The sequence below is a fragment of the Mustelus asterias genome, chromosome 14 (genome assembly GCF_964213995.1).
Source record: "Mustelus asterias chromosome 14, sMusAst1.hap1.1, whole genome shotgun sequence".
NCBI classification, from domain to species: Eukaryota; Metazoa; Chordata; class Chondrichthyes; order Carcharhiniformes; family Triakidae; genus Mustelus; species Mustelus asterias.
Genome location: NC_135814.1, coordinates 69,235,902 through 69,259,528, shown reverse-complemented (window position 1 = coordinate 69,259,528; position 23,627 = coordinate 69,235,902). Strand labels below are relative to the sequence as shown.

General features: G+C 42.0%; 1 protein-coding gene across 27 annotated transcripts in view; it reads right to left on the bottom strand.

The window, feature by feature from the left end:
* Positions 1 to 23,627, bottom strand: part of pms1 (PMS1 homolog 1, mismatch repair system component) — a 101,397-nt gene that overhangs the window by 39,396 nt on the left and 38,374 nt on the right. For all 27 annotated transcript variants that reach the window (XM_078228564.1, XM_078228588.1, XM_078228590.1 and 24 more), the window contains 3 exons: positions 12,333 to 12,455; positions 10,842 to 10,988; positions 7,733 to 8,583 (listed from right to left, as the gene is read on the bottom strand). In XM_078228564.1, the coding sequence (XP_078084690.1) occupies positions 7,733 to 8,583; positions 10,842 to 10,988; positions 12,333 to 12,455 (1,121 nt within the window). The remainder of the gene's footprint in view (positions 1 to 7,732; positions 8,584 to 10,841; positions 10,989 to 12,332; positions 12,456 to 23,627) is intronic.

The window sequence follows — 23,627 nt, the reverse complement described above, 5'->3', positions numbered from 1 at the left end:
AGGGGAGATCTTATAGAAACATATAAGATTATGAAGGGAATAGATAAGATAGAAGCAGGGAAGTTGCTTCCACTGGCGGGTGAAACTAGAACTAGGGGGCATAGCCTCAAAATAAGGGGAAGCAGATTTAGGACTGAGTTGAGGAGGAACTTCTTCACACAAAGGGTTGTGAATCTGTGGAATTTCCTGCCCAGTGAAGCAGTTGAGGCTACCTCACTGAATGTTTTTAAGGCAAGGATAGATACATTTTTGAACAGTAAAGGAATTAAGGGATATGGTGAGTGGGCGGGTAAGTGGAGCTGAGTCCACAAAAAGATCAGCCATGATCTTATTGAATGGCGGAGCAGGCTCGAGGGGCCAGATGGCCTACTCCTGCTCCTAGTTCTTATGTTCTTATATTCCCCCACTCCAGCATTACCAAGCCATGGGATCAACCCTAATTCAATGAAGGGTGCAGGAGGGAATGCCAAGAGCAGGAGCAGGCATACCTAAAAATGAGGTGTTGACCTGGTGAAGCTACAGTACAGGACTACTTGCGTGCCAAACCGCATAAGCAGCAACTGATCGAGGTTAGCAATCTCGCAACCAATAGATCAGATCTAAACTCTGCAGTCTTGCCACATGTTGGTGCTAGTGGAAAATTAAGCAACTCATTGCAGAAGGAGGCTCCACAAATATTCCATCCTCAACGATGGGGGAGCCTAGCACAACAGTGCACAAGATAAGGATGAGCCACAAGTGCCAAGTGGATAATCCATCTCAGCTTCCTCTGAAGATCCCCAGTATCATAGATGCCAGCCTTCAGAGCAGGTCAGAAGCTAGGAATCCTGCGGTGAATAGCTCACCTCCTGACTCCCCAAAGCCTCTCCGCAATCTACAAGGCACAAGTTAGGAGTGTGATAGAATACTCTTCCCTTGGAGAAGTGCCGCTCCAACAACGCAAGAAGCTTGACACCATCCAGGACAAAGCAGCCCGCTTGACTGGCACCCCTTCCACAAACATTCAATCCCTCCACCATCGATATACAGTAGCAGCAGTGTGATCTATCTACAAGATGCACTCCAGGAACTCACCAAGGCTCTTTAGACAGCACCTTCCAAACCCATGACCACTATTATCTAGAAGGACAAGGCCAGCAAATGCATGGAAACACCACCACCTGGAAGTTCCCCTCCAAGCTACTCATCATCCTGACTTGGAAATTTATCGCTATCCCTTCACTGTCACTGGGTCAAATTCTGGAACTCCCTTCCCAACACCACTGTGGATGCTCAATCTACTCCTCCTGGACTGCACGGTTTAAGGCAGCAGCTCACCAGCACCTTAAGTGCAATTCGGGATGGGCAATAAGTGCCAGTTTAAACCAGCAATGAATGAAGAACAAAAAACTGCCTTTAATATAATTAAATATACCAGATGCCAAACAGATGTGACAGTTGATTGTTTGGCACTGTAACAAAGGGATGAAAGAGTTTGCAATGGGGGGGGGGGGCGGGGCGGTGATGGGGGGGATACAAGGCCAAGAAGGAAGACGAGGGTTTTGAAATCAGTTTGCTGATGAGCACAATGGTGAAAGGGAATAGGACAAGATGCAGGCAATAGAATTTTGGACAAGTTGCAATAAATGAACATAGAACATTACAGCGCAGTACAGGTCCTTCGGCCCTCGATGTTGCGCCGACCAGTGAAACCAATCTAAAGCCCATCTAACCTACACTATTCCAATATCATCCAAATGTTTATCCAATGACCATTTAAATGCCCTTAATGTTGGCGAGTCCACTACTGTTGCAGGCAGGGCATTCCACGCCCTTACCACTCTGAGTAAAGAACCTACCTCTGACATCTGTCCTATATCTATCACCCCTCAATTTAAAGCTATGTCCCCTCATGCTAGCCATCACCATCCGAGGAAAAGGCTCTCACTATCCACCCTATCTAATCCTCTGATCATCTTGTATGCCTCTATTAAGTCACCTCTTAACCTTCTTCTCTCTAACGAAAACAACCTCAAGTCCCTCAGCCTTTCCTCATAAGACCTTCCCACCATACCAGGCAACATCGTAGTAAATCTCCTCTGCACCCTTTCCAATGCTTCCACATCCTTCCTATAATGCGGCGACCAGAACTATACGCAATACTCCAAATGCGGCCGCACCAGAGTTTTGTACAGCTGCAACATGACCTCATGGCTCCGAAACTCAATCCCTCTACCAATAAAAGCTAACACACCGTACGCCTTCTTAACAACCCTATCAACCTGAGTGCCAACTTTCAGGGATCTATGAACATGGACACCGAGATCTCTCGGCTCATCCACACTACCAAGTATCTTACCATTAGCCCAGTACTCTGTAATCCTGTTACTCCTTCCAAAGTGAATACCTCACACTTTTCCGCATTAAACTCCATTTGCCACCTCTCAGCCCAGCTCTGCAGCTTATCTATGTCCCTCTGTAACCTGCAACAACCTTCCACACTGTCCACAACTCCACCGACTTTAGTGTCATCCGCAAATTTACTAACCCATCCTTCTGCGCCCTCATCGAGGTCATTTATAAAAATAACAAACAGCAGTGGCCCCAAGACAGATCCTTGCGGTACACCATTAGTAACGGAGCTCCAGGATGAACATTTCCCATCAACCACCACCCTCTGTCTTCTTACAGCTAGCCAATTCCTGATCCAAACCGCTAAATCACCCTCAATCCCATGCGTCCGTATTTTCTGCAATTGCTTACCATGGGGAACCTTATCAAATGATTTACTGAAATCCATATACACTGCATCAACTGTTTTACCCTCATCCACCTCTTTGGTCACCTTCTCAAAGAACTCAATAAGGTTTGTGAGGCACGACCTACCCTTCACAAAACCGTGTTGACTATCCCTAATCAAATTATTCCTTTCTAGATGATTAAAAATCCTATCTCTTATAATCCTTTCCAAAACTTTGCCCACAACAGAAGTAAGGCTCACTGGTCTATAATTACAAGGGTTGTCTCTACTCCCCTTCTTGAACAAGGGGACAACATTTGCTATCCTCCAGTCTTCTGGCACTATTCCTGTAGACAATGACGACATAAAGATCAAAGCCAAAGGCTCTGCAATCTCCTCCCTAGCCTCCCAGAGGATCCTAGGATAAATCCCATCTGGCCCAGGGGACTTATCTATTTTCACACTTTCCAGAATTGCTCACACCTCCTCCTTATTAACCTCAATCCCGTCTGGTCCACTAGCCTGTATCTCACTATTCTCCTCGGCAACATTGTCTTTTTCCTGCGTGAACACTGACGAAAAATGTTCATTTAGCGCCTCTCCTATCTCTTCAGGCTCCACGCACAACTTCCCACTACTGTCCTTGACTGGCCCTAATCTTATCCTAGTCATTCTTTTATTCCTGACATACCTATAGAAAGCTTTAGGGTTTTCCTTGATCCTACCTGCCAAAGACTTCTCATGTCCCCTCCTGGCTCTTCTTAACTCTCTCTTTAGGTCCCTTCTGGCTAACTTGTAACTCTCAAGCGCCCTAACTGAGCCTTCACGTCTCATCTTAACATAAGTCTCCTTCTTCCTCTTCACAAGAGATTCAACTTCTTTAGTAAACCACGGTTCCCTCGCTCGACCACTTCCTCCCTGCCTGATATGTACATACTTATCAAAGACACACAGTAGCCGTTCCTTGAACAAGCTCCATATTTCAATTGTGCCCATCCCCTGCAGTTTCCCCAACCTATTCATCCTAAATCTCGCCTGATCGCATCATAATTTCCTTTCCCCCAGCTATAACTCCTGCCCTTCGGTATATACCTATCCCTTTCCATCGCTAAAGTAAACGTAACCGAATTGTGGTCACTATCACCAAAGTGCTCACCTACCTCCAAATCTAACACCTGGTCTGGTTCATTACCCAGTACCAAATCCAATGTGGCCTCGCCTCTTGTTGGCCTATCTACATACTGTGTCAGGAAACCCTCCTGCACACATTGGACAAAAACTGACCCCTCTAAAGTACTCGAACTATAGCTTTTCCAGTCAACATTTGTAAAGTTAAAGTCCCCCATAACAACTACCCATAACAACTATGAAGAGTGGGATTTGTGAACCAGGCAAAAAGTAATCAAGTCAGAAGTGGCAATTAGGGTTTCATTGGCAACAGAGGTGAAGCAGCAGAGAAAGAGGTACATAAACAGCAATTAAGAGTAGGACAGGAGCACAACAAGGAGCAGACAGGCAGAAAGGGTAACGGGTAGGAGATAAAAGCTATGGGGGTTGGGAGAAAAAGAAGGGAGAGAGATACACAGTTAAAGTACATGCAAGCATGTCTGCATTTTTGTCTGAGTAATGTAGTTAAAAATCAAGGTTTATAATTATCTTATTATTATTTAACACATTGTGTATTCCTATTACAAAAGAGCATGTCCTCTGACTCACTATCAATAATGTTATGGGAGATGTTATTCATCCACGTAAATATTTAACTTATCTAAGCCTCACAAGCGGGATGAGGAACAAAGAACAGTACAGCACAGGAAACAGGCCCTTCGGCCCTCCAAGCCTGTGCCGCTCCTTGGTCCAACTAGACCAATCGTTTGTATCCCTCCATTCCCAGGCTGCTCATGTGACTATCCAAGTAAGTCTTAAACGATGTCAGCGTGCCTGCCTCCACCACCCTACTTGGCAGCGCATTCCAGGCCCCCACCACCCTCTGTGTAAAACACATCCCTCTGATGTCTGAGTTATACTTCGCCCCTCTCAGCTTGAGCCCGTGACCCCTCGTGATCGTCACCTCCGACCTGGGAAAAAGCTTCCCACTGTTCACCCTATCTATACCCTTCATAATCTTGTATACCTCTATTAGATCTCCCCTCATTCTCCGTCTTTCCAAGGAGAACAACCCCAGTCTACCCAATCTCTCCTCATAGCTAAGACCCTCCATACCAGGCAACATCCTGGTAAACCTTCTCTGCACTCTCTCCAATGCCTCCACGTCCTTCTGGTAGTGCGGCGACCAGAACTGGACGCAGTACTCCAAATGTGGCCTAACCAGCGTTCTATACAGCTGCATCATCAGACTCCAGCTTTTATACTCTTTCCCCCGTCCTATAAAGGCAAGCATACCATATGCCTTCTTCACCACCTTCTCCACCTGTGTTGCCACCTTCAAGGATTTGTGGACTTGCACACCTAGGTCCCTCTGTGTTTCTATACTCCTGATGACTCTGCCATTTATTGTGTAACTCCTCCCTACATTATTTCTTCCAAAATGCATCACTTCGCATTTATCCGGATTAAATTCCATCTGCCACCTCTCCGCCCAATTTTCCAGCCTATCTATATCCTGCTGTATTGCCCGACAATGCTCTTCGCTATCCGCAATTCCAGCCATCTTCGTGTCATCCGCAAACTTGCTGATTACACCAGTTACACCTTCTTCCAAATCATTTATATATATCACAAATAGCAGAGGTCCCAGTACAGAGCCCTGCGGAACACCACTGGTCACAGACCTCCAGAATTGGGGATGTCATATCCTCCAGGCAATTTTGACAAATACATTACTTAATGCAGGATTAAGCCATATTGGCTTAGAAGGTAACATGTTCAATGCAGTAAGTGATGGTGAGGAGATCGCAAATGTTGAGACATTACAATTAACCTCAGTGCCCTGGGTTGGCAGATGTGGTGGGGGAGAGCAGAAGAGAAAAACTGCTACTGATCACTAAACAGTGATTCCTAACAGAAATTTCACATATGGATATCAAATGAGGATGGGCTAATGTTCATCTACGATGTTTCCCATTACCAAATCAGCTGTCAACAGGAGAAGCTAATGGAGCAAGTTACTCGAGGCAACTGATGTGAATGGTTGGATGTCCCAATGTGAGATAGGGCCTTCAGAAGAGTGAAGAAAACTGGTGGAGGGAAAAGTTGTCACAAACAATGTTAATAAAAAATGGGATGTTGCACCAGGCAATAAGTTTCTACACACAAGATGGTAGGTTTCAAACTACAGGTGGTAACAGATAACTGTCAAAGCGGAGTGGTGGAGCTAGTGGGCTTGGGTGTGATGTGATGTGGGGTTGCCATGGATAACCTCCAGTGGGAGGTAAGCCAATTTTGCCAGGACTCAGTCAAAACTGACTACAAATATCAATTAACTTGTAAATTCTTGATCATGATGGCGTTGCAATTTTGAGGCTGACATAAAAGCAACATGTCATTGGAGGACATTGCCGTGGCTGTGCTAAATCGGTTAATTCTGGCATTCAACATCCCTCATCATTGTTGCACATAATCAGCATAACCAAAAAGTTCCAGCCAAATGAGCACAATTATTCCCCATTAACTTAGCACATGTGTGAGCCACAAAAATATTTACACATAGTTCCACTGATCTCCAAGATGTGGTGTCGAACAGTGATTCAGAGCACAGCTCTCATTAGGAATTTAGACAGACAATCTTTCGACAGAATTACTTTTGAGGGGTAATGGGGAGTGATGGTGTGGGCTGGTGGGGAGAAAGAGAAAAAATGTCTCAGAATATTGAAAATAAAAAGCACGCAATGAAAAAACACCTAAGTTTACAGCTATATGAATTATCGGTATTTCGGTACAGCACATCACTGGAGCTTAACATGCAGGTTTATGTTTTGTATATGGCTGACAGTGCATATCATTAGTACCATTTTGCACTGTCAAGGGGCTTAGTAATCCTCTGGTGCACTGCCTGAGTGACCATACCTCATAAATTTTGGTAAGCTTCCCAGTGTGGCAGCATTACAACCACATTTGCATTAGTCAAGTATACCAATACTCCAGCAAGGTAGCCATCAAACAGCAATCTAGAGTCATAACCTTTGTTTAATTTCTCTATCACGCAGGCGCACAGACTCCAACTGTATTGTCCCTAATGCTACTGCTTCAGCCAAAACTAACAAACTTTGCACAGATCAGGAATTAACCCTGGAACCTTTTGATCTCCATGTTCAGCAGTACATTTACCCAGTGAGACACAAGGAACGTTAGATTTAGGGTTTTAAAAACTAAATGCAACATGATTATTTATCAGCTTATTCTTATACCCTAGATGTAATTTTTAATTTCCATTTGTTTCACTTAACATCTTCTTCATTTTCTTAGTTTAATGCATTTCTCCTTCTTAGCTTCTTTTTCACATCTTCCTATAGAGGTTCAGTGAAAGAAGGCAAGAATATTACCTTATAGTTGAGTTGGATCCATTTTTAACTTGGTATAAACTTAACCAAGTTGCGCTGTTTCAAATATTTCATTAATACATAAACCACTTTATCACCTGGCTTTATAAAGTAGTAAGCAACAAAATTTGGTTTCATAAATACTGCGAAACAACTGCTGTAAAATCAGTGTTTCTCAAAAAACAAAAAGGTCATAAATTTAGAATCAAAGGTGCTCTCAAAAGTATGTCATATGCTGGAAAATACATCATTTCTCTTCATTGTGAAAAAAAATCCTTGAAGGAAATCCGTGAATGGAAAAAAAGACATATAACAAAACAATTAATTGTAGAAGTCTGGAGAAGCAGCACATAATATATTTTAACAATACAGCCTGCATGGCATCTCCAACATGCCAAAAATAATTTTCCGCTTTATATTTCAAGTAGTAATGGGATTTACTCTGCACCCAATGAGTCACAGAGAATGGAAACTATTGGGTTATGAGGTCAAAAGATTTAATCTGGAAACTTACTTCTTTTTCTCGTCCTCATTCAGATTTTTCCACATCTCTTCAAGTTTCATGCTGACATCTTGCAGATTAGCCCTTGGGTTCTCAGCTAACAGTTTGGGTCGGGTTTCTTGTATGAAAAGGGCAGAGGCTGATAGAGACTTTTTGACAGTGCGATTGCTGATCAGGTCATATATTGTGATCTGTCCAATCTTTTCTTTCACTACATTGGAAGATTTTTTGTTTGGATCATTGGTTGGGCTAGTGTCGGCCGGTTTCTGGTACTTGGTTTCATCACAATTTATTTGCTTTTGGCCTGGAGTGCCTTCAGGTACTAAGAGCTTTACAGGTTCAAACATCTGTTCAGTAGAATCTTTCATCCCATGCCCCATACTCCAGTTATCAGCAGTTAGTTCAGCAGAATCTTTTGCGATTGAGATCTGTTCATTTAATGTCACAGGTGCTAAGGTTGGACTACTAGACTTTTCTGGACAATTGGCACTGTTAATAGCAGCTGGACTCTTTAAAAGAATTAGGTCATCATCCAGTGAAAATGTCACATCAAATTCTGGGAAAGGACTTGATGGCATATTCTCAGAAGGAAGAGATTTTTCTTGGGAATCAATCTGAACAATGTTACTGACAAAGCTCTCCTTTTTATCAGTCACTGCAGAAATGTCATTAGAAAAAGAGATTTTTTCAGAACAACCATTTAACATATCTGGCACTGTTAACAGATGAGACTGATTTGGCTCACCACTGCGAACAAGTCCAGTTTCTTCCAAACAATCAGAGGATGATTTATCAGTTCCATTTCCAGCAAGTTGTCCGTAAACTGAAATCAACACTTTCTCAATCACAAGCAAGATGGCCTCCTGGTGACAGAAGTTTTTATTTAAGTTGGATCAATTTTAATTTTCCTTCAAGAAAAATACTCTGAGATATCAATGTAAATTTTGCTTTGAGTAATGCCAGAAAACCAAAACAAAAGTCATCATGGTCCCAAATGCAAATACAGGTCACTTTTTAGTTACTGTGCAAACCTCACCTGCTGTGGCCAAAAACACTCCAAGGGGATTTTAACTCCTCGTCTCATTTTATCTGACCAGTGGATTTCCCACTGCACTGGCTGCCTCAATGGGTGACCTTTACACTCCCAGGCTGAAACTTCCAATGGGCTGGTCAGAGGCCTGTTTAAAGCAGAACTTCATCTCTAAAAATCAGGTTGCAATCCCTTGTGACTTGCTTTGCTCGCATTGTGGTGGTAGAAGAAATGGTCAAGAATGAGAAGCCTACCTGGTGATGTTTCTGAAAGGGGTGAGGTGAAATTGCTGTAAACCAGAATTGCCAGGGCATATTCTTCATCAGGCATTGAAACAGACTGCAGAATTTGTCAATGCCTGCAGCATCACCTCTGGGACTTGGATTCAGTCAGGAAGTACTTCAATTATCTCACTAGAGTTGCAAGTATGAGTGGTGCTCTTGATTTATCCCTCTCTCTAGAACACATGGCAGCAGTTCCACCTCCCTATCCACCCCACTCAACAATGGTCTTCCCCCTCAGTCACTTCCTGCGTCCAGTACAAGGGCATAGTTGCCCACCTTCTATTATTCCTCTAATTTACTAATTCCACATCAGCTGCTAGCACCAGGCCTAGTTCTGTAGAAGAGAGCGGGGATGTGGAATTCAGGGCAATGAGAAAATAAATATTTTTGCTTTCAATAAGCAGTTGAACAAGGTATAGGAGGTCCTGTCAAAAGTTTCACCACTGTGGCTGAAAGTCTGGAGGAGTCTGCTCAAGCCTATGTGGTGTCCTTTCATATGGCATAAGCAGTTTAGCTTAGACAGCATGGGAACTTTCTGAGATACCTAAGCCCAGCCTTCACAATGGAAGTCCATGTTCTCACTCTTTGCAGTTTTGGTGCTTCCAAATTTACATTTTACCTTGGATAGAGAGTCATCCACCTGAGTGGTTTGACTGTTCTTTAATGCAGAATTAGTGCACAGCAACAAAACCATTGCTTCTTACGAGACCACTGCAGATTTCCACCAAAAAGGTAACTTTTTTTTACATCAATAAATGTAGAGTTTGAAGGACCTGGCTCTATATTTTACTACGCTTACCTCCCTCCAGAGTGCCTTGCCTTGCTCATCTCAACCTCTGGACTGACCTGCTGATCTTGTCTAGCATTTGAGCCAAACATTCTTGCACCCCTCCCAACTGGCATACCTCCTCTGGACACAATTGGCAGTTCATCGGCAATGTACAAATAAGGTTAGAGAATCAATTTTCCATAGTCCTGCCTGTGGTCTCCGCTGATCACATTTGTGAAAGATCCAATATCTAACTGGTACTTGCAGACTTTAAGATCCCAACAGGCATTATACAACATGCTGAACTAAATACAATGAAGTGCAAATCTTAGCGTCGCATATGTTGTTACTTACTGTTTTTAAGGGGTTGACATTTTTGGTCAGGTGAATATGATATTGCTAGATTTAATTGAAAGGATATTTTACATGTTCCATTTCATTGAATCGTAGAATCCCTACAGTGAAGGAGATATTCAGCCCATCGAGTCTGCAGCGACTCAGCATCTTTCACAGGCCCACCCCTGTAACCCCGCACATTTAAAGTTTTAAAAAATTATTTATTCATTAGTGTCACAAGTAGGCTTACATTAACACTGCAATGAAGTTACTGTAAAAATGCGCTAGTTGCCACACTCCAGCAGCTGTTCGGATACACGGAGGGAGAATTTAGCATGGACAATACACCTAGCCAGCATGTCTTTCAGACTGTGGGAGGAAACCGGAGCACCCGGAGGAAACCCAGGTAGACACGGGGAGAACGTGCAAGCTCCGCACAGACAGTGACCTGAGCTGGGAATCGAACCCGGGTCCCTGGCGCTGAGAGGCAGCAGTGCTGACCACTATGCTACCGTGCTGCATGGCTTTACCATGACTAATCCACTTAACCTACATAACTTGGGACACTAAGGGGCAACTTAGCAAGGCCAGTCCACCTAACCTGCACATCTTTGGACATATTTCAATAATAAATGGCTTCATTGGTGTATTACTTAAATTAATGACAACTGTATAAGAAATAATTTTTAATGTGCGTCTCACCTTGTTATGAAGCATTACTTGGGTTTTATCTGGTGTAAAATTAACATCTACAACTGAAGCTGGAACCAAGATGTTCAGAAAGAAAATTGGATAACGAATGTGTGAAGAATCCTTCTGGAATTGAGAGCTATAGTACAGCCGAACCAACTGTAAAATTAAAGCAAAACATTTAAAAAAAAAACTTTACAGGACATCCCAAGTAATATTCTCTCTAAGAAAGTTAAAATAGATGCTTAGCAAAAAGTATTGAAAATATCTATGAAAATGCTGACTTTTTGCTCATCTTAGCCAGTCTAAAAAATAGTAAAGAACAATTCAAAATCTTGTCTTTTCAACATGCTTTGTTAAAATATTCCAACAACGTGAACAGAGTCCAAATATCAAAACTCAGTCTAAATGTTGCCACCCTTGCGCAAATGTCGTTAGGTGGGTTAAGGAATAGTCTGCTTCATCCAAAAGCATTAATTATAATAACATTGCAATATAAAGAACAGAAAGTTGGACTCTCAGGTACTAGTCTTCTCATCTTGGCAAACAAACTACAATCCATATATAATGAAAAGTTGTAGATTATTATAATAGTTGTAGAATATTAGAATTAATGTGTTCACAGCAGGATGGATGATGGATTCCATCGTGATTGAAAGCATACGGCGTGCTCCCTATGAGTAACGTATTGCAGCAGCCTCTGTTTAAATGTACTATCCTTTTAAATAGAAAGAACCCAAAACTGAATTAGGTAATTAAATATATCTAGATATTGACCACCCCATTAACTGTTTTGGGACAAATGAAACAACACTATACAAAAGAAATTCAAAGCTACCATGAAAACATCCTGGCATGCAAGTTCTTATTATCTGGCTCGTTTGTCCCAACACTTACACTGGATTACATTATCTGCATGAACAATTAATGAAATAAAGCACAGAGATGTATAAAAGCTTTTCATTAAATTCAACTGGAACCAGATTGAAGCTACAATACCTGTTGCAGAAATATTGATCAAACTCACATCTAAGATTTCAACTGCAGTAGCCTTTAGAGATAAGTTTAGAAATCACAACAAATTAATTTCAAAATTGGGGGGAATGTCACAGCCCCAAGCAACTGCAAGATGTTTTTATACCCATTTGTAATGCAAAACCAATTAATTAAGCTTCACAATTAAAATTCTAAAACATAATTACTGCAGCATCCACAAGGTTACTTCTTGCTCAGGCAGAAGTTGGATGAAGCACAGTAACTCATTGATAACTGAGTCAACCAACATTTGCCCCTTTTGCTCACTGTAAGAGGTCACGGAACTAATGCAAAGCTTTGACTTGATCCCAGATTTGACCATACACGTAACTAATTTTGCTCGAACCCAGCCCAAATAAGACTATTTGAATCTTTTTACACTATGATAAACATTCTTCAACATAAAGTACATTTATTGCACTTTAGAAAAACAGGTAAACACAAGCATCACTAAAATTATTCATCTACCTTTAATATTTCCTTGTGATGAACAGGCCTGGAATTAACAGAGATAAAACTTCTGTCAGGGCTGGTGAGGCTCGTCAAGGATGGATTGGAACCCAGCTTGGGCAGAAAACCACTGAGGAAAATCTGTGAACACCAGCAAATAAAATCCACAAAATTTAACAGTTGCAATGTCATCAAGACAATGTTTAGGAGGGCAACATATCTGGAGTTCATTCTACAAAAGGGTGAAAGCACACAGGTGACTTTCCACAGTGATTCACTTGAATCAAGTGTGATTCAGGAGACACAGAAGCAAAAGCCAGGACCCTTCCCTGAAGGAAGCAAACAAAAATAACAGAGGGCCCCTCCTTTGAAACTGAAAAGATGTTGTGCAAAGAGGCTCCACAAAGGTAAAAGAAGAATGTCAGGATAGTGTATTCATGTAATTTGAACTATCCAGCAACTGTTGTCTACTGTATTTACTAACATGTAATTGCTTGTATCACATAATCCAATTCATTAATTATTTTAATTTTCACACTACTACTCTACATGTACCATAACCTTTTCTCTAATACTACCTCAGCTGCATGTTACATCATCTGCAAATGAATAATATATTTGTTAAAATCAGTACTATTCAACATTATCAAATTCAGTAGTAATTACCACATCTTTCCACCATGTGACTGAATACTGGAATGCATGTAAGGCAAAGGGTACAGGCAAACACTATTTACTGAGTAAACATTAAGGTCAGCAAGAAAACATCTGTCAGAAGTGATAAATTAGATTTTATGAACTAATGGGTTACAATGTGACTGATACATTCACTATGAAAGTTTTTTTAAAATAACAGCTGGACATTCATTTTCTAGCCTACAAAACTGGTTCCATACAAAATGACTTCTTTCCCAGACCCCCTTTCTTCATCTTTTCCATTGACAGCTACTCTGGCTTTGCATTTTCTTTATGTTGTTTTCCTTCTGGTATGAAAAACAAAACAAATGTTGGACCTGATTTTTGTTTTAAAGATTGCTGCAATCATAGAAATTCCTTTAAACATAGGGATGACAAACACTTAAATTTTACAGAAAACTGAACAACACTAATAAAAGTTTAATCTGCAGTTTTGGCTGGAAAAAAGTTGTCTGCTTGACCCTTGGGAATTTACAAACCTATGCAGGTACCTGGCCAAGTAAAAGGACATGTCGAGCAAATGTCAATCTATTGAGTTGGTCGGAGTTGCTGAATTCCTCAAAAAATCTGGAGCTAATAATAACAAAAAAACCCAGCAACAACTATAAATTTTGGGAGTGTTTTTCATAATGTTCAACATAATTTTAACAAAAGAAAACTTAACGTGTACCACGATAGTGCTCCTAGTCTATTTGTGAGTGTAAGAATTTGCACAGGAATTAGCTTGGTGGTCAGGTGAACCTATTTCAGGTTGGCCACTGATTCAAAGCTGTTGCAAACATATTTGTCTAATTTTGCTTCCATCTCGCCTCATGCCCCCTTGAGCTAATCTTGTCCTGAAATCCCTCTCTATTCCATTTAAAGTGCTGACTGCCAAGATTTCCTTCTCACCCACACGTAAGCTGATGTTTCAAACTGTTCTCTCTCCTCGGATGTTGTCCCGGTCCTTTTCTTAAAAAAAAACATGACCTATGTCCTTGCAAACATTGGAATAATCCTTTATACACTGGAAGGAAAGTTTAGGATCTCAAACCCTCACCAAATGTGGTCCACTGACTAATCTTGCTACATGCAATCTGTGGAGGATGCCTGAAAGTGTGGATTTTCTGCTCCTTTCCCCCAAAATACTACTTGAAATTGGCAGAAACCAGGTAGACTAAAACAAGGCCCAGATGTTAAAATTGGCCGGTTGTCTTTCTGCTATGATGAGTGGGAAATCTCCAGTATGATTTCTTGCCAGAAATGCATAGGCCATTCAATCCAGGTTTCTATTTTATGTGTTTAATGTATCTTTGGAAATCTATCTATCACTTTATTAAAATGTTATACCAATGAGCTAATTTTATAATATGTATTTAACACAGATGACATGGTGTAGTAGAGAGATGAGCTTGTTAAACTCAATGTAATGAGTTTTCTGCAGAGTTCAAGGGAGTTGGCATCCCCATTTTTTGTTACTTATTTACCCTGAGAAGCTCTACTTAAACTCTCCACTTAGCCTTTAAAATTTAGTACATCACTGCTCCATTTTTAAAAAAAAGTTCTGCAGTTAAGAAATTTATTTAGTTTTTCTCTACTTTTAAAGCAAAAAAAGCCCTACAGTGTTGAACTTTATTGAACAAATCCTAGGGGGAAATTGTATAAAGTAATAGTACTAAAGGTTAGAGGGCAATGTCAAAGGTTGCACAGTCGGGGTAAGTACTCTTTTTAACTAATTCCAACTTAAAACATTGGAAGCTAAGTTTTATATTTATACATTTTAAAACTGAAGAGAATAGAAAACAATATTCGAACTAATTGGAGTCTACACAATGAATAAATTAGCACTCACAATGAAGATGAATGCATTCTAATTTATTAAAAAAGTCTCCACCAAAATTAATTAGTGAGAAATTGTTTTTCATTTAAGAAAGGTTAGAGTTACATTTTCAAGTGGAATGGGCTGCAGTTGAATTTAAGAATGTCCAATTGAAGACATTTTAAACTAATACAGACAGAGAACAGAAAGCGACAGTATATTTTAATAAAATATCACTGAGTTCAACATTTATTTAAAAAGCTGTGAGCCATGGAAAAGCTTCTTGCTTAAACAGTGTGTGCAAGTAACATGTCAATGTTCATTATTCTTTAACCTTTTTGGAAATAATTATCAACTTAAAAAATAAATGATAGGCTGCAATTAGTGAAGGTTCCATGTTACAGTCAGAACACATTTGTCAGGTCCTAATAACCTTATTTCCAAGTTACCAGGGTGCAAATGGACTGCTGTGCAGGAACATGTACATTTGCAGCTGAAGAGCACAAATTCTAATGGGTGAGCAGTTGAAGTTATAGCGTCATAAACAATTTTCTGAAACGTCCTCTAGTAAAAGCTTCCATAAATAGCCATCACATAACCTCACCAACCATAAGCAGCTTCCAACACAATGGCTTGGTTTCTGCAGTCATTGGCAAATAAACAACACTCACTCATTACACTTACAGCTGCCCACAAACGTTTTGAGGCCTTTTGTGTGGCAACTTACAGTCATTGATAGTCCGAGAAAGCAATAATATCTCTACAGGGGATATGGAACCTGAGTGAATCGGCCAAGCAACAGGATTTCACTTGAACCAATAGGACTATTAATTAAAATGAAAGGAAGGGATACTAAGTAATTAATGGTCAGTCAGCCTTACCTCAGTGGTGGGAAAACCGTTGAAAGAAATTCTGTGGGACAGTATAAATTGTCATTTAGAAAGGCATTGATTAATCAAGGACTGTCAGCATAGATTTAAAGAGAGATTTAAAGGAATGGCATGTCTGATTAACTTGACTGAATCTTTTGAAGGAGGAAACAAGGAGGGCAAATGAGAACAGCATGTTTGACGCAGTCCACAAGGATTTTAGCAAGGCTTTTGGTAATGCCCCCACATGGTGGGCTGGTCAGGGAAGTAAGGACCCACAGGATCCAAGGGAAAATGACAAGTTGGATCCAAAATTGAAAACAATGGGAGATAGTCAGCCAGTGATTTTGTGATGAAAATGCTTAAAAGGTGGAGACTAATTAAGATGCTTGCAGGTGATATAAAAATGGTCATTCAGATGATGAGGAAGAAAGCTGTAGACTGCAGGAAGAAATCAATAGACTGGTTTGGAGGGCAGAAAAGTGGTAAGTGGAATCCAATACAGAGATGTGTGTGGTAATATATTTAGGGAGAACAAACTAGGCAAGGAAATACACAGTAAGTAGCAGGATACTGCAAAGTGTAGAGGAACAGAGAATAGTGCCCGAGCAGAATGAACACTGAAAAATAGCACACAGGGCAGACACAGAATCCTTCAAGGCTCTTTAATGCATCATTAGAGGCCTTGGTGCAGGAGGTGCAGAAGGGAAGAGAGGTCATCTACCCAGAGGACACCAGGAGACATTCCAGGCAGACATTGTGAAGTCAGTGGGAAACATCACAGTCAATGCCAGCAGTCTGGCCTGAGAACCTGGATGCACTGCCGCGGCATGATCCAAGTGTGAGAGGGTGATGTGAAGCCATGCATGTTACATCAGGAAGGATGTGATCGCATTAGAGAGGATACTGAGATTTATGAAGATCTTGCCAAGAATAGAGAATTTTAGCTGTGAGAAGAGATTATACAAACTGGGATAATGTTCTTTGGAACAAAGGTGGCCAAAGCGAGATTTAATTGAAGTGTATAAAATTATGAGCTGATTAGATAGAATGGATAAGGAGAAGCTATTGCCTTTACTGAGAGGCTTTTCACTGTGCACAGCCAGCAGCACTTTTGTCTAGGCTGCAGCATCAAAGTCTCATTTGCTTCCTCCTCAGCCAGCCTCCAGTAAGTTGCAACCTGCGCCACCGTTTCTCCCTGCCCTGTGTCTGGTGTCTCACTATGTGCATATCCACCTCGATGTTACCTTCTAAAGCAAGTGCAGTGTTAATATCTGATTTGATGGCTTAGAGTGAGAGATTGAATGGCATATTTCTTCTTCATCAGTCTCTTTTTCTTTGCCTTTACTAGGCATCGTCTGGTATGACTCAGCTGAGCTTCACTCTGGCATAGACTCTGTTGCATTTCCTGTAGAGGAAGAAATAGACTGAGAAGGTGAATGATTTACTGGCCTGCTTTCTCTGGGCCTTCTTCTTGATCAGCTGAACTTCTCGTTTCAGTTTGACTCTTCCAATGTCCTTCCAGTCAGCCTTCAGAGGTCATGGTTACCAGCAATTGTCTCTCCTATTTGTCAGTGTCAATATCCACCATCTTCATAGGTTGTAGGTGTCTTTGTAGCAGAGGTATAGGCACCCGTAGCGGGTTGTGACCCAGTGGCCAATTCATCATTCAGATGGTCTTTGGGTACATGGCCCTCATCCATCCAACAAATGTGGTCCAGGCAAGCCCTTCCAATCTTGCTGCTGGGGCATGCCCTGGCTTGCCCTGACCCTGTATTGTTTTTGGTCTTGGCCTGTCTAGGTTTCCATCGATCCTTGCTATTTGCTGCAGCAGTTTAATTTAGTGTGTTCAATTGTCCACTGGGCTGACGTTGGCCATCTGCGCCTTGGGGTATTATGTTAACTGCGCTATGTAAATACAGGTTGTTGGCCATAACTTCCATGCCGGAAAGAAAAGGCTCAAAGCTCTGCATAAAGCCCAGTGCCAATTGGGTGTTAGACTGATCCATTCTCCGAGTAAGAAAATGTGGAACAACAACAACCGGACTGAAAGCACCAAACTGAGAGTCAAGCAAATCTGCGCCCTTGGTGCACTTCTCTACAGTGGAGAGACCTGGACAACATATGCTAGGCAGGAGTCAGTGCAGACATCGTTGCTTTAGCAATACTGTATGCTGATGGAATAAGCATCCGCCAGGACCTTTGGTGAACCTATCCTGCAAATACATACTGAAGATACGTCTGAAACAGCGAAGGTGAAAAGCGTTCAGTTTTTCCTCCTGCCTAGCATATGTTGTCCAGGTCTCACCATTGTAGAGAAGTGCACCAAGGGCGCAGGTTTGCTTGACTCTCAGTTTGGTGCTTTCAGTCCGGTTGTTGTTGTTCCACGTGTTCTTACTCGGAGAATGGATCAGTCTAACACCCAATTGGCACTGGGCTTTATGCAGAGCTTTGAGCCTTTTCTTTCCAGCATGGAAGTTATGGCCAACAACCTGTATTTACATAGCGCAGTTAACATAATACTCCAAGGCGCAGATGGCCAACGTCGGCCCAATGGACAATTGAACACACTAAATTAAACTGCTGCAGCAAATAGCAAGGATCGCTGGGAACCTAGACAGGCCAAGACCAAAAACAATACAGGGTCAGGGCAAGCCAGGGCATGCCCCAGCAGCAAGATTGGAAGGGCTTGCCTGAACCACATTTGGCAGATAGTTGTGTATTCCCTGGTTTCAGCCGGAATCTCTGGCACCTAGAGTTCCCGCTACGATCTTATTTGGAAGGGGCTACGTGGAATATGCACACCTGACAATGGACACCTAGAGTGCATCTAGCATCTTCCAAATAAGGAATTTGCAACCTCATTGGGTGCCACAATCCCCACCCGGTAACTCTCATTGGCTGGAAGCCAGAGAATCTTCTGGAAGGGCGTGACGAGAGAAATAAAAGGAGACACCTGAAGGCCACTCCAAGAAAAGATTTGGCACGATCTGAAGCGAAGAAGACTACAGATACAACTCAGCGGCAACCCGAAGACGGATGGAAGACAAGGACGCTGAGATGGCAGAGGGTTGGAGAATTGGACCCGTGGCTTGGTGGTATTCATCGGCACAGGTAGTATTAGAATTGTAGGCAAATAGAGTCAAGATAGTTTGGGAAAAGTAAGTGTGTGTTAATGTTTATTGAACTTGATAATAAAATTGGGTTGAACTGCAAACCGAGTCTTGTCCTTTTTTTCATCTCATAAATAAGGGCACCTGGGTAAAGCGTTTAAGATATATGAACTGGTCAAAGTCTCTAATTTTGTGTTATAAGGATAAATTTCACAGAGGCAGCGGAAAGCATGGCTACCCATGATGGAGTAATTAAAATCAGGCATGCTCAAGAAGCCAGAGTTACAGGACAGATATCTCAAAGGGTTGTCGGGCTGGAGAAGATCACATAGAAAGATACTATAAAAAGATTTGTCCCAAACTTGGCAACAATTTTGAAACCATTACATAACCTCTTGCACCAGAACAAGGCAGAAATAACGCTTTCATTCAAACCAAAGAAGCGTTACTCAAGTCTGAAGTTCTCACGCACTTTGATCCTACTTTACCCTTACAGTTAGCTTGTGATGCATCCCCTTTTGGTGTAGAAACAGTGGTGTCCCACATCATGCCATCGGGAGAAGAAAGACCCATTGCTTTTGCTTCTCGAACCTGAGTGGAACTATGCTCAGATTGAATGGCAGACAATGGGGATCATTTTCAGAGTCAAGGAATCCCTCAGCTCCTATATGGGATCTAACATTGCTGATAGATCATTATCCACTCACTACCATTTTTGTACCACACATGAGAATTCTGTCACTTGTGATATGTAGAATGCGAAGACGGGAATTGCACTTGTCTGCATGTACTTACAGCGTTAAGTATCGACAGTCAAGTCTGCACTGTAACCCGATGAACTTTCAAGATTGCCACTATCTGGCAGTTCGTCAGGCTGCTCGATGGAAATATTTTCTACTTTGAACAAGTAGACAACATATCTGTCATTTCTAGAGAAGTGAGAAAACACACTCGGAAGTGATGGATATTATTTTAATAAAACCAAAAGGGAAAATCTCAGCAGATCTGGCAGCATCTGTAAGGAGAGAAGAGAGCTGACGTTTCAAGTCCAGATGATCCTTTGTCAAAGCTGATATGGATATTATTTTACTGGGAAGACTTCAGGACTAACATCTAACCTGAAACCCTACTACCCCAGGAGAATGAAGCTGTCAGTACAGACTGTACAGTAGGTCAGGATGTCTTCTATGGGGGCTCAGAGTGATAATTCCCGTCACCATTGAGAAAATGGGTAATACAGAAGGTACATGAAGGCCACAGTGGAGTTGTGTGCGAAGTTATATTAAGGAGGAAATTGCAAGAAGTTATTTCTGGTGGCCTGGAGTTGATGCAGAGGTTGAGGAAAAAGCTAGAACATGCTCCTCCTATGAGGAGGTAAGAAACCTCCTACCCTTAACACCACTGCATCCATAGGAATGGCCTGAAGAGACTTGGCAATGTATGCATGTGGATTTCGTACGTCTTTCAAAGGACATATGTTCTTAGTGTAATGGTTGATGCTCATACCAAATGGTCAGAAGTCTCTGTGATGGTATCTATTTCATCTGATAAGACTATGGAGAAGCTAGGAAAAGTATTTAGTTGCTTTGGATTTCCTGAACAGCTGGTAAGTGACAACAGACCTCAATTTGTCTTGCAAGAATTTCAGAACTTCCTACAAAAAAACGGTATTCAACACATTACTTCCACACTATATCATCCTGCTACTAATGGACTAGCATAAAACTTCATCCAAATCCAGAAACACACTTGGAAAACAATCAAGGAACAAGGTTTGCTTATCAAACGCTTTAGCAAATTCTTGCTGGTCTACGGGAATATCACACATTCCATGATCAAGATCTTTGCTGCTTTACTCATTATAAAAAGACAGCTGCGTTTTGCATTTGATCTTTTAAAACATCTAAAAATGAAGGAAACTGTGAAACAGCAACAACAAGCACCAATGGAACGGCGGGAAGGCAAGGCAAAACATGGTTTTCCACCAAGGACAAGGAGTTTTGGCTTGTTCCATAGGGGAGAAATAGGTTCCTGCCAGAGTTTGTGCACAGACTAGACCTGTCTCTTACACTGTCCAGACCAGAGATGACATCTGGAGGGGACATGCAGACCAGTTTCTGGCTGGAATAACACATCCTTTAATAATGGAGCCTATTGAAAATTCAGGTTCAGACTTGCCTAATCAGAACTTTCCTACAACCCCAATACCACCAGACATCTCTGAGGAAAGCAACACTTCATCTTCTGTCTAGACACAGAAACAATCTCTAGTTCCTACATCAACGCTGGTTAAACCAACTACCAGTGAAGACAATGTGGAGAAGAAAACACCAGAGGTTCACGCCAGTGTGAAAAGGTTGATGCCAGAGATTTACTGTCAATCATTCTGAGAGCGACAATTTCCTGACTGTCGGACTTATTAATAGTGACTGACTCATGTTGAACTTGTTTTGGGGATGTTTAAGTTGAGAGGGGGGGGTGGGAAAGGAAGGAAATGTTATGTATTTGTACTTGTTCCTATTTGCTCATTGTGGAGCCCTGCTATAGTGATGTATGCAAACGCCAGTGATGTTTTATGATGTAGAGCAGGAAACAGAGAGAGAAGCATCAGCCATGGAAGAGATCACAGGCCACCTGCGAAGTCGCTGTATTAACTCAGTGCTCCCAAGTGTCATGTCTCCAAATACACCAACAGAAATAGCAAGCGAAAGACCATGGCGAGAAGAGAAAAAGAGTGGGAGACTCCACCATCAAGTTTGTCCACCATTATGAAAACAGAAGATGAACATCTTGGAACAATTCAACAAACAGACAGACATTCTCTGCAGCAAGGAGGATGAGAATGGCTGACTGTCCCGATGCTGAAGAAACTCTGCCAGCCTGGCTGAAGACAGCCGTAGCAGAGAAAATTCCCATCTCTGGTCCAATCCTGCAAGGAAGGGGAGTTGCCCTGGCAAAGAAGCTGGGCCACATGGAGTTCATCTGCAGCAGTGGATGGTTGGACCAATTCAAGTCAAGACATTGTCTTACGCATAGTAAGCAATGAGGATGCAGTAGTTATGGCAGTAATGACAGACGATTGGCTTCAAAATGGTCTTGCCCATGCCTTGAAAGAGTATGCATCACAAGACAGTTTTATGAATGAAGCCAGACTGTTTTACCAACTTGTGCCAGAGCACTCTTTGATGTTTAAAGATGAAACATGCAATGGTAGAAAGCGGAGCAAGGTACATATCACGGCTACGCTCTGCGCCATCTTGGATGGCACCGAAAAGCTGCCACTTCTTGTGATAGGAAAGTACAAAAAGCAATGTTGCTTCATGAACATCAAGACACTACTCTCACAGTATGAGATGAACAAAACTACTTGGATGACCTTTAGCATTTTTAACGCTTAGAGCTAGAAATTGGACAAAAGATATAAGCAAAAGGAAAAGATTTTTCATCATTACAGACAACTGAGTGAACCCGGACATCACTGGCCACTAGCGTTAAGCTGCCCTTGCCTCACCACACCACTGCCAAGCTGGGACGATTAGAAACCTGAAAACCCACTACTGATGGTAGCTGATCTCTCAAGTTATCGAGGCCATGTTCATGAAGATGGCATAGAAGATAGCGACGTAAGCCACGATTGCCACCTGCTTCTGCCCATACTGGGTTCAAACAGGTTATGACTGCACAAGATGTCGAGAACGAGAAGGAGCAGGGTACAGCCAACCAACCCGATGACAAGGTACTTTACACTCAATGGAAATTGCAGCAGAGAGACACATGCAAATTTATGCAAAGGTGGACGATGCCAGACATTGCATGGCAGAACTGTCAGATGATGCAATTGTATATGAAACCTGAGAGTCCAAGGAGGCCAAGACAGTGAAGAGTACGATGAGTCCTGCCTACTTGCCTGTTTGAGGCCGCAAAAGGCTATAGAGATGCTTTGGGATTTCGCACTGCAGCAGATAAACACCCAAAATATTCCTGACTGCATTGATAACATGATGGAGTGTATGCTGCAGATATGAAGACAGCATGCTAAGCAGAAAAAAATTATGGAACTTTTCCTGACCTAGCTCCCGACATTTTTCAATGCAAAGCTCTGGCCATTTACAAGGTGTGAATAAATCGAGTAAAGACTTTTTCACAAACTTACTGCTTTACTGTGTTTTCACTTGCCTTTTGAATCTGTTGTTTGGGACATAGACCTCATTTGTAGGCACATTGAGCCAGAGAGAGATGCACTGATGTGGGAACGGGGCTTTCTTGGCCAGCACTAAGCTCCGCTTAACATAAATTTGTGGGCGGATCCTCTGGGATTCAACTTATTGGGATTTTACTCATTTTATTTGTTGCTCACGATGCAGTCTTCTCCATGCTGGGGAAATTAAAACCCAGACTGGGTGATCGTTTAGTGAACACCAATGTTCAGTTTGCAAATATGACAGTTGCCTGTCATTTTAATTCTTCCCAGGTTCAATCATTTCCAAATCATGACCTCTAACCGCTTTCCTTTTGGACAACAGATGTTGATGTTTCTGCTTTCCCATTTGCACTTCCTCTAGAATCATCTCTACTTGTCCCATTGCCATGTCCTTTTGCCTTGCAGTATTACATCTGGCTGCAGCAGTGGCAACTAAGACTGAAGTCATGCAAGCTCAGCTTTCTGTCCTCATGGCTGCACAACCACTGCCATCATGTAAAGGGGCTTGCTGGATAGCATAGCAGTTCAGCAATCTGGCTCTCACAGATTACTTGCTGAGGTGCCGCCAATGGGATTGATGGTAGCTCCATGAAACACAAACCCGTTGTCTCCTCTCAGGATGACAGCTTTCGTCCT